Here is a 12403-nt window from a genome sequence, read left to right on the forward strand (position 1 = left end):
GGTGATCTCATCTGGGTGAAGCGCCACAACCCTGGCAGCCTGAAACCTAGATGGAATGGACCCTACCAGGTGGTGCTGAGCACTCCAACCGCCATCAAAGTCGCAAGAAAGAGACACTGGAAATTGTAATCCCGTCCTCCTCATGCCTCTCCTCTGGTGGACTGACCAATGGGGAAGGGAAAGATGTGGGGACTAAGACTCTATGTCAGTGGCCGAGACCCTGGCCAATTCTTCACCACCCAGTGCCGGACTCTTCCCCGGCGGCTCAACAACTACCCTGCTCTCCTCCTTGTCAGGACCAGTTGTTCTGCTCCTCCTCGGGATACTATTTGGCCCCTACATTTCCAAATGCCTCCTCAATTTCATATCGTAGAGGAGGGTGCTGAGTCAAAGATTTGATTCGGGCATAAGACCAGTAGGGAATGTGCTGGGGGAGAAACTGCGGCATGGAAAAATTACTGATTGTGTTGGGGGCAGGGGCCGTGGCATAGAAAAATTGCTAATTGTCTTAGAAAAACAATGTATTATGATTAAACCCAGCTAGGTGTGACCCCGTTTTCCTCCCATTTGCACTTGCTATTTATTTATTTATTTATTTATTTATTTATTTACTTACTTACTTATTTATTTATTTAACTAATTAATTTTTGGGCAGCCTGAAAAAAAGACTTTTATAACTTATAGCAATGTACAAATACTGTTGTTGCACACCAACTTGGAGAGACAGACCAAACTAATTTTAGTTTAATCTGTCTCCCTACGCCAGGTCCTCCTAATCGGGAATCGTTGGGAAGCCCAAACAGCTTCATAGTTCCTGCTTTCCGACTACTGTCACATTTGCCATCTTTGTCATCACAGACAAATGCCAGCAGAGGCCATTTTGGGTGCCAAGCCACAGTGAAGGTCGGGGACTCACACTTCACCTGCCATAGCTTGTCTCCTGTCTCTATTTCAGCAATGTCAATAAAGTGATCTTCTGATGCTGAAGCCAGCATTTTCCCATCGTGGCTGAAACTGAGGGTCCTCACAGGCCAGCACAGCCTGGAAAAGCACCGAACACACACTAACTCATCCACTTCCCAGAGGCTGACCAAAGCATCTGCACTTCCTGTGGCAAAGTACTTCCCCGTGCGGTCAAACTTGATGCAGATGCAGTTAGAAGGGTGCGCCTTGATGGACTGCACATGCTTCAGCTCTGGGTAGCTGAGGATGTTGATGCAACCATTGCCATCTGTCAGGAAGAACATGTCATTGTCATTGTTCCAGGAGATTTCATTGACCTCAAACTTGAACTGCTCCTCCGCTTTCGAACTGTGTGTCTTGGCATCAATAGAGGTCACCACATCATCCTTGCTGCCTACAGCTATGGTCTGCCCATCGGGACTCCAACAGATATTAATGTTCTCCCCTTTAGTGTTCACAGTAGTGATGCATTTGGTAGTCCTCACATCCCAGATGCGAATGGTTTTGTCTCCAGATGCTGTGACGAAGAGGTCAGGGTTACTTGGATGCCAACACAGCTGGTCCACACTGTCGCCATGTCCACAGTAATTGTTTTCTTTGACCAACCGGTCCTTCTCCAGCAAGAAGACGCTAGCAGTCTTGTCGAAGGACCCAGAGGCCAGACGCTGCCCGTCGCAGCTCCAGGCCACTGAGTGCACCTTTGCGCTGTGCGCCGGGAACTCGCGCGTCTTGCTGTGGCCCCAGAACAGCCCCTGCATGCCCAGCATGTAGTGTGTCGGGCCACTGCTCCATGGCAGCCGTGGGTACTGCCATGCCAAGCTCCCGCACAGCCGCTTACAAGACAACTCTTTTTCAAGTAATAGCTATTAAGTGCCAGCCCCAGCAGATCCAGGGGTTCCCAAAGGTGTGGACAGAGTTGGCAAAGAAGGAATGACACAGAGACAGTGTTCAGTTGATCAGCATAGCCAGGTTCTTCCGCCAGGTTCTGTCTCTATTGTGCTGTTACATCGGTATTTATACCAGTTGATTTTAATCCTATCCATTCTATTCCAAAGGTTAGGGCGAATGTTAATCTAGTTCTGTTGAGTTTAATCCTGTCTAGGTTAATCTCTGTGTTCCATTATAAGGGCTATTCCAAGGTCACTGCTCTACTGATAAGCTATAAGGAAGTGACTGAAGGAGATTATCCTACCCAGTAAAGGTTATGTCCTCCCAGCCTTGCTGCTTGCCTTCCCTGGGACTGCCCTGTGTCGATAGGTCTCCAGGAGCATAGGCTTTGGTGCTTTCCCTGGTGGGCAGACCCCTGGGGATGTGGGCCCAACAAGTCCCAAATTTATTGCAAACAGTCTTAGTCCAAGTTTTTCATAAGTAGTACATGGTATTTCTGTGACACTAGGGGGTTTCACTGATTTATTCTCTTCCTTAGTTCTGTTAATCCCTAACTCCAGGGAAAAAATCCTCACCTGGGGAAACAACCTTTCTCGGGGAGGTGGTCCTGCTTAAAACACATAGCGCTAAGAGGGGGGGGCAAACATATTCAGAACAGTATGCCATATACTCCAGGTCCTTTGAAACATATGCTGTGCAGATGTTTCTTCCCTGCAGCGACTGTGTCAAGCAGCAAGGATGAACCGGCTTCCGGCACCAGGCATTTTCTATGTAACAAATTATTTGTTATGCAGAACCACTACTATGTAAGTCTCATTTTACAAACAAGAGCATAGATGTTAGGGGAGGGGGGGCGTGTCAAGCAGCTTCACTGAAATCATACATGCCGGAAGCCTTGCTGCTTGACACAGTCGCTGCAGGAAGGAAACATCTGCACAGCATATGTTTCAAGGGACCTGGCATATATAGCATATTGTTCTTAATATGTTTGCTCTCCTTAGCGCCATGTGTTTTAACCAAGGTCACCTCTCTGAGAAAGGTTGTTTCCCCAGGTGGGGATTTTTCCCTGAGGTTAGGGAGGGGATACAACCCCTTAATTAAGTGCCAGGCGGGTAGTTAAGCTACATAATCTTTACTCCCTGGAATGGAGATAAGACACGCCCTAACCTTTGTAATAGAAATTGACAGGATTAAAATCGGCTGGTATAAATACGGATGTAACAAGACAATAATCATCAGATCCTCATCAGATCCTCATCAGTTCCTGACCAGAACTCCGACCAGAACTTTGGCTGGAGATCCTGGCTAGAGGTCCTGACTAGGCTGCTGATCAACTGAAGGCTGTCTTCGTGTCATTCCTTCTTCGCCGACTCCGTCTACACCTTTGGGGACCCCTGGACCCGCTGGGGCTGGACCCCAGCAATACATATAGTAAATGTCAAAAGTTGGACACAGGCAAGTACTCTAGGGTTAGAATTTTCCCACTGCATAAGATGGGAGGTTAAGAACCACTCAATGTCTCTGTACCTGAAATAAATAACAAATGACATATCAATCTGGCAGCTATCAAGTGCCAACAAGCCTGGAGGTACTAGGCCAAGAGAATAACTGTCCCCTCAAAGCTCTCAAGATAATGAAGAAATACTATTTAATGGCTATTTTTAATTTTTTAATCCAGTGTAAATAACTTTATTGAGACAAAAGGAAAAATATACATTCTTGTAACTGAGATTATCTACTTTATTGAACACAGGAATATCAATCAGAAAATTGATACTGCTTTAATAACTACTAAAATAATATCTGAGCATACTAGAAAAGTAGGTAGTTAGAAACCTCCCATCTCTCCAATTTGTAAATGAAGAGGGAAATTATTAAATTGAGCCTAATCAGTTATTAAATTACAGCTTAGATGGTTTTAAATTTAATGTGGGTAAAGATCACCCAGATCTGTGCTGTCCAATATGGTAGCCACTAGCTATCTGCAGCTATTTAAATATAAATTAATTACAATGAAATAAAATTAAAAATTCAGTCCATAAGGTGCACCACCTGCAAGTACTCGATAGTTATATATGGCTACCCATTGATACCATCACCAGTTTGGTATTTATCTTGGTTTTTATGCCATTCCAGCTTTTACTAATAAAGGGATCAAAGTTTTGCCATCCTGAAGCTACCTTTTAGGAATACTGATTTTAAGATGTTTATAAGAAACAAAAGAAGAGGGTATTTGTCATCTAAACTTTTGTTACATGTTAGTGCTGAAAAAATTCCATTTCAGTAGCACCTGTCTGGTGCCACAAATGAGCAGGGTGTGGCTGGAGCAATCTCACATATTGTGGCAGACACTCCATATTTCTGACTTTCTGTGCAATGAAAGTCTGCCCTTTCTCTGAGAGTGAACGTGTGTACCTATGAGAGCTGCATCTTTTTCACTTTCTTTGTGTAAGCCTTTCTGCTTCCTTGGTTAAACTGTAAAAGACTTATGGCTATTAAAATCCTACTGTCATTGAGCAGATGTTGACGTTTTGAATTGAAGAACTTTTATAGAGCTCTCATATTGTTATAATAACTAGCCATTAAGATTCCCTTAATAAGATGGAAGGACAGAAATTAGAATAAAAATCAAAGTCCACTCAGACCCCTTCCTAATTACTTCCAGAAATTTGTAGCTATTGTAAAAATTAGGTTACTGGAAGCACAATTGCCTAGCACTTTAGAAGAAGAAGGATTGATACACAGAAATATAACTTGAGACTTTTGAATTAGCCATTTAGCTGTTTGGGTGTTACAGGTGCTAATTAGGTTAACTAACAAGATAATTTTTTTCAAATTCTGAAGGCAAAGTTATAGTCTTCTCAATAAGGTGGAAATTTTTCTTTTAATTTAGGATTTGTATGAATTACATCACACTTAAGAATAAATTGAAGGTCCAATTTTTTCTCCTATTGTAAGAATTTCTCATTAAGTGTGATGGTTGCTAAGACATCGTAGCCAATCATAAAGTAAATAAGTTGCTCATTCACAAACGTTTTGAAAAACAAATTATAAAAATCAGTTTCAAATTTTTGTGAAAAGTCACTTTTATTATTGGATGTGGGAAAACTCACATATATTTGATATAATGTGGGGGAAGATATTATGGTTTTTAAAGGCTCTGAATGTTCTTTACATTTTTCTCCGAAGAACTAACGATATTGTCAGAAACTTCCTGCTGCAAACACCAAATAGTTTTCAGTTCTCAAATCTTCACATTTCTTAACACATAAAGTTTTAAAAGTTTCTAAGAAATTTATTTTCTATCTTGTTATAATCTACTAGTGGCCCTGCTGGGGTCCAATCCCAGCGGGTCCAGGGATCCCCAAAGGTGTGGACGGAGTTGGCGAAGAATGAATGACATGGAAACTGGTTTCAGTTCATCAGCATAGTGAGGTTCTCCCTCCAGGATCTCCAGCGAAGTTCTGGTTAGGAACTCCAACCAAGTTCTGGTGCCATGTTCTCTTGCTAGGTTCTCCAGCCAGGGTTCTCCAGATTCTCCAGCCAGGTTCAGTCACCAGGTTCTTTAGCCAGGTTCTATCCAGGTTCTTTTGCCATGTTCTGTCTAGGTTCTCCAGCCAAGTTCTGTGGCCAGGTTCTGTCCAGGATCTTTTGCCATGTTCTCTGGCTAGGTTCTGGTTAGGATCTGAGGAGGTTCTGATGAGGATCTGATGAGGAGCTGATGAGGAGCTGATGAGGAGCTGATGAGGTTCTGATGAGGAGCTGATGAGGTTCTGATGTTTATTGTCTAGTTACATCTGTATTTATACCAGCCGATTTTAATCCTGTCAATTTCTATTACAAAGGTTAGGGCGTTTCTTATCTCCATTCCAGGGAGTAAAGATTATGTAGCTTAACTACCCGCCTGGCACTTAATTAAGGGGTTGTATCCCCTCCCTAACCTCAGGGAAAGATCCCCACCTGGGGAAACAACCTTTCTCGGAGAGGTGACCTTGGTTAAAACACATGGCGCTAAAGGGAGCAAACATATTAAAAAGAGTATGCTATATATGCCAGGTCCATTGAAACATATGCTGTGCAGATGTTTCTTTCCTGCAGCGACTGTGTCAAGCAGCAAGGATGGACCGGCTCCCGGCATGGCCCGATGCACAAAATTCATGCACATTGAAAGGGAATTTATTAGAGGGACGTAATTTGGACTCACTATCTAATACCAATAATATGTGAGTGTGAGGCAGTCTGCATTTCTGAAATTCAATGACGTGAATTTTAGCTATTATTTTGCAAAATAAATGGAATTTACAGATATCATTTAAAAGAGTATTCAGCTTAATATTAAAAACTCTGGCTACCAAGTTTGGTCTGTTTTCAACTTTTTGCCAGTGTTGTAAATTGTTTGCAATATCTGTTCATTTGGGGTTGCATGTCATGGTTATGAATAAATTGGGCTTGCTATACTTCGTTACAATTGCAATAGCATCCTGATATCGCTGCTGCATATTTCTAAGACTACCCTCAAAAGATGATGGAAGTATTATCATTTTACCAATTGGCACATTGTCATTTTTAGATCTAGATTTGAGATAACCCATCAAACCACTATATTTTTCAACTCTCAACTTAGATTGGTTTGCTTTGATGAAATTTATCTGACTGGACTCCATTTTTGAATATGAATCCACTATAAACTGTTGAGTTAATTTTCCTGCATTTAAAATAGGATTGAACGTGTCCCGCACAGAGAGATGAAATCCATAATACTGCATTTGTGGACTCGTGTCCTTACATTTTGTCTAGTATTATTGTCGATTACACTGTTGTGTCTGAGTCTTAATGCAATATCTGTTCTCCAGCCTTTTTCACCATGTGGCAAAAGAATAGGATATGTAATTGCATCTAATGTAAGAAATAGGATTTTGATTTGTTTCATTTTAGTGGAATTTGGATTATTGGGATCTGGTTTACAATGAATGAGCAAGTCCCTTTCAAAAGGAGGTTCTCCATCTTCGTTTCTGAATATGACAATAACCTCGGTTACACAAGGAGAATTATATCTACCTGGGTGACTGTTACGATTGTATTTAATTGCCATTGTCACTTCTGTGGGAGCAATACCTTTTGCTGCTGCTTTAGATTGGGCTTCCTTTTCTACCTCATGTAGCATCTTGTACGATTTGTTAATTTATTTATTTCATGCATGAGGTTGTTGATGTTGATCATGAGTCTTTCAGAGCAGCCCTGGTTTTCTGGTATTGCTAATCTTTTACTTGGAGCTTTGATTGTATCCAAAATATAGAGTTGAGCAAACTTCTGAGAAACACCATCTGAAGGATGTAAAGTTCCAGTAGGGTGATAAACTTGTCCATGAATTCTAAAACAGTATGGCCCATATCCTGATGGTGATGCAATATTTGCACCCATGGAAGCAAAAGCAAAAGAACTGTTTATGGAACGAATATTTTCCATGAAATTTTTACTATCAGAATCTTTGTTTGTCATTGATCTTTTTAAATATGCCGGGTAATCTGGAAAATGTGTATCACTTGGACAGACTTTTCCTTTGCTACAACATCGAGTAAATTTCCCATTGGATGGTTTTTCATAAGAGAAATTTAGTGATAGGCAAAATTCACATCGAACAGTCATTCCACCACAACTATGTTCAAGGATTAAATCCGCATGTACTCCATTTTTGCTGAGAAGGCAGTTCCTACCAGTATTGGTAGTACTTATTGATGACTGTTCTCTATTCTGTCGTCACCACCTCCTTTCAACTTCAAAGGCACATTGGTCTTTAGACATTATCTGTCAATAACACTGGTGTTTTTTGGCATCAGAGTGACGTTTTTCCAGTAGCTGGTCTTCAGATGCATTCTGTCGCAGGTGCTGCATTCTTTCAAGATCAGATGCACACTGCTCTGCAGACAGTTTCTGTCGATAACACAGGCACTTTTTGGCTACAGGGCTACCTTTTATCAACCGTTTATCTTGGGACATTGTCCTACCTGTCTACTGACACCGTCTGAGATGCAGGAGAATGAGAGTCCTGCCTGTCAGGCCACTGAGATCTGTGTGACTAATGGCCGATTCTGGCTGAGTCTGTAGGGGTGGGACTTCCTCCTCCCTGCTGTCACTTTCCACAGCTGTGATGAGGAAGCTGGGGTGATAAAGGGAGCCACGCCCTCCAAGCCACCCTTTCTCTCACTCTGCTCTATGTCCAGCTGCTTCCTGCTCTGCCAAGTCCTCCAAACCTCCCACTCTCTGCCTGCTCTCCCGCTCTGCTCTCCACCAGTGAAGGTCCCAGGAGCCCTCAGGCATGGCTTGGTGCAGCCAGCCTCGCCTCCCAGGGCCAGCAGTGGTCCCACAGACCCTGTCACCTCCTGGGGCGCTTGACACCTGCATATGCAAATTACCCGTCATCTTTGTCAGGTTAATTTGCATACTCACTCTAATTAGCTGGTGAATGTGGCAGACGGATGGTTAATTTAGATATTTCTCTTTTATTATATAGGATACTTGTTTAATTCTATTTTAATAACTATCATTGAGATAAAATCATACTCCAGGAAGAAGCATTATATTTACTTTATGGGTTTATTTGAGTGTCTGTGATACACTGCCCCTGGGAAGTGTGAGTTCTACAGTTTAGACTGAAACCTCTTTTTAAAAAAATATATTTTATTTATTTTTTACAGAGAGGAAGGGACAGAGATAGAGAGTTAGAAACATCAATGAGAGAGAAACATCGATCAGCTGCCTCCTGCACACCCCCCACTGGGGATGTGCCCACAGCCAAGGTACATGCCCTTGATCAGAACCTAACCTGGGACCCTTCAGTCCTCAGGGCGATGCTCTATCCACTGAGCCAAACCGGTCAGGGCAAGACTGAAAACTCTTGAGAGATTATGGTAGCAATTCCCTTCTCTTCCTTATTCTTTTTTTTTAAATTTAATTTTTTAATCCTCAACCCCGGGTATTTTCCCATTGATTTTTAGAGAGAATGGAAGACAGAGAGAAGCCCCAACCAGGGCCCTGGCTGCCGGGTGTCTTATCCAGCATCTAGAAGGGTTCAATAAATCTGGAGAAGGGCTGTGGTAAGTTATTAAAGAGTCCAGAGGTGAAACATAATTTTGGAAGGCATTTTGGGGAGCCAGAAGAGACTTAGTTATAGAAACCAAGACCTCTTGTCTCTCTGGCTCCCAGAGCTTTATATTTACACAAATTGCACTGAAGCAGATATACATATCAAAGGTTAAGGTTTGGTATACAGTAAGATAATCAGGTTGGGGGAAACTGCCTTCAGCTGTTCAGGTGTTTGGCCAGCAGGAGGCAATAACATGTAGATTGAAATGCCCTCAGCTGTCTGGCAGCAAGCTATCATCTATGCAAATCTTTAGGTGTGGGGAAACCCCCTTAGCTATTCTGGGAGGCAATATGATTCTTCAGCCCTGCTGAAGCCTCAAGGTTCCATCAACCTTTTGATGAAACTTCTTGCATGCTGGAATTAGCTTCTGGCACCTGGCCAGGGAGAAGCCTGCAACCTAGGCACATGCCCTTGACCTGAATCAAACAGTTCTTTGGTCCACAGGCTGACACTCTATTCACTGAGCCAATCTGGCTAGGGCTTATTCTTCTTTTCAGGAAGATGTTAAGAAATCATTACAGCCAATTATGAGGACTTTGGCTTGAGAAAAAGTTATGAAGAGGGGTTTTTGTTTTTTGGTTTTTTTATCACATAGTAACATCATATGCCTGTTGTGTAACAGTCTATGTACATTTATAGGGAAACTAGAAAATATTCTCTGAGAATAATCCACATTGTTCCTAAGAATAAGCTTGAATTCCTCTTCCTCCAGTCTTCTGTAAAAGTTGACCCCAGACCCACTTCCAGGAATTGCATTGATTCTTCGATGCTCCTCTTTGTTTTTTCTAACTAGTACATAATAATTCCACCTGTAGCCTCACACCAACTAATTCTTAGGGAAATTAAATAAATAAATAAATAAATAAACAAATAAATAACAGGTACAAATGGGAGGAAAACGGGGTCACACCTAGCTGGGTTTAATCATAATACATTGTTTTTCTAAGACAATTAGCAATTTTTCTATGCCACAGCCCCTGCCCCCAACACAATCAGTAATTTTTCCATGCCGCAGTTTCTCCCCCAGCACATTCCCTACTGGTCTTATGCCCGAATCAAATCTTTGACTCAGCACCCTCCTCTACGATATGAAATTGAGGAGGCATTTGGAAATGTAGGGGCCAAATAGTATCCCGAGGAGGAGCAGAACAACTGGTCCTGACAAGGAGGAGAGCAGAGTAGTTGTTGAGCCGCCGGGGAAGAGTCCGGCACTGGGTGGTGAAGAATTGGCCAGGGTCTCGGCCACTGACATAGAGTCTTAGTCCCCACATCTTTCCCTTCCCCATTGGTCAGTCCACCAGAGGAGAGGCATGAGGAGGACGGGGTTACAATTTCCAGTGTCTCTTTCTTGCGACTTTGATGGCGGTTGGAGTGCTCAGCACCACCTGGTAGGGTCCATTCCATCTAGGTTTCAGGCTGCCAGGGTTGTGGCGCTTCACCCAGATGAGATCACCTGGAAAGAAGGCAGGCTGCATTGGACTGGATCTTAGCATGTCCTCCTCCTGTAAGGCTCTCACAACCCGTTGTGCTGGCATGGTGCTGCTCTGCAAAGCCTGTAAGGACTTAAGCAAATTTTGGGTAGACAGCCGGGCAAGATCTTCCTCCCTTAGGTGGGGAAGGAGAGGTGGCAGCCTGCCAAACATACGGGGTGCATCTAGCTCTGAGGAGAGCAAAAGGAAGGAGACTTCCCCAGTTTTCGCCAGTCTCTAATTTTAACTTAATGTTTCCTTTAAGGTCCGATTCATTCTCTCTGCCTGTCCAGAACTCTGTGGTCTATAAACACAATGCAATTTCCAGGTAATGCTCAGGGCCTTAACCATGGATTGTATACCTTTGGCAATAAACGCCGGGCCATCGTGGGACCCCATGTATAGTGGTAGGCCAGACCAGGGGACAATTTCAGTGAGGAGTTTCCTAACTACTACCTGTGCTGTCTCTGCCTTGGTTGGGTATGCCTTAGGTCAGTCAGAGAAGGTATCAATGAAAACCAGCAAATATTTATACCCTCCTTGTCCTCCTGGTATCTAGGTGAAGTCCACTTCCCAGTGTTCTCCGGGGTTCTGACCTCAGAATCGCTGCCCCAGTGTGGCCACAACAGGGGGCCCTTGGTTCACCCGGGCACACACTTGGCACCTTCTAGCCAACTCGAGATATTTTCTGGAGCCCTGGGATGTAAAATTCTGTTCCCAGCAGTTCTGATAGCTTCATTCCCCCAAGGTGGGAACTCTGGTGGGTCTGGGAAGTGATGGTCCGCCCCAGGGCTTCTGGCACTATACGCCTCCCATCTGGCAGAATTAGCCATCCAGCCTCTCCTTCCCGGGCCCTTAGTTTCTCAGCTAACCTCTGGTCCTCTGGCAGATGAGTAGACTTCTCTGGGAGCCTTTGTGTTGGCAGGGCTATGAGAACTTCTAGGGGCCCTACTGTCTTTTAGCCACTTCCTTGGCTCCTATATGGCTGCCAGGAGGTTTAGTATCTCAGGAGCATTTTTAATGTCCTTTCCTCCTGAGGACAGGAGTCCTCTTTAAGGTGGCTCCCGTGTACTCCTGTAAGGGCAGTGTGAGGAGATATATCCCTGCAGTCCCTGGGTGGGTCTGGCAGGGTGAGTGCCGGGACACTCACCAGAGTTTCTTTCTAATCCTGGCAGATTGTAGATCTCCCCTGGCTCCTCCTCATGTCACTACTGCCGCCCCCGCATACTACGTACCTTCTTCTACGAAGCTGTTCCCGTCAATGTAGAGGGATTCTGTAGGTCCTGGTCCATAAGGTCCTCGCAGAGGGAAGTGAGGGTAGTCAGTTTCTCCTCGCATTCATGCAAAGGGGCCTCTGCCTCTTCGTCAGGGAGGAGTGTGGCAGGGTTCAAGGCAGCTGTTTTCAGGAAGCTGAAATGTTCACTCTTTTTTTCCTTTTCCCATTAGAGGGCTTGAGTGAGTGCTGAGTTCCACAGGGAAGTCTACCTTTTAGCCCTCCCACTGTCAGGGTTATCCTGGGCTCTTGGCTTCCACCTGAGCCCCGACAACCCTAATCTACCTCCTCTACCAACACGGTAGTCGGTTCCCCTGCACGTTCAGGGCACTCCCTTTTCCAATGTCCTTCCTTTCTGCAAAATGCACATTGATTTTTCCCAAGCCGGGGTTGGACTCCTTTTCTCCCGTGAGGCTTTTCCTGGCCCTTGTTGTCTCTCTGGCTTCTTGGGTCTTTTTCCTCGCTTATGGCCAAGAGGACCTTCACCAGCTGGGTGTTTAAACATGCCATCGCGTCCTCCCTGATTGTTGAAAACCTTCTGGGTCACCTCAACCAACTTGGAGATTGATTTCCCCTCAAAGCCCTCTCTAACTTCTGCAATTTTTTCCTAATAGTTGGGGCCAACTGGGCAACAAATGCAACATTGGCAGCCTTACCATTTTCTGG

The 12403-nt window shown here is 44.0% G+C and overlaps 1 protein-coding gene across 1 annotated transcript; it reads right to left on the minus strand.

The window, feature by feature from the left end:
• Positions 1-325: 325 nt before the first annotated feature.
• LOC139006568 (THO complex subunit 3-like) lies at positions 326-11802 on the minus strand. The gene is made up of 4 exons (XM_070408960.1): positions 11700-11802; positions 10348-10655; positions 762-1826; positions 326-439 (listed from the first exon to the last, which is right to left on the minus strand). Exons 1-4 carry the CDS (start codon positions 11800-11802, stop codon positions 326-328), a joined length of 1590 nt encoding a protein of 529 aa, XP_070265061.1.
• Between the last annotated feature and the right edge of the window lie 601 nt (positions 11803-12403).

The sequence above is a fragment of the Myotis yumanensis genome, unplaced genomic scaffold, assembly GCF_028538775.1.
Source record: "Myotis yumanensis isolate MYYU_CA2020_CCGP unplaced genomic scaffold, mMyoYum1.0.hap1 SCAF_1, whole genome shotgun sequence".
NCBI classification, from domain to species: Eukaryota; Metazoa; Chordata; class Mammalia; order Chiroptera; family Vespertilionidae; genus Myotis; species Myotis yumanensis.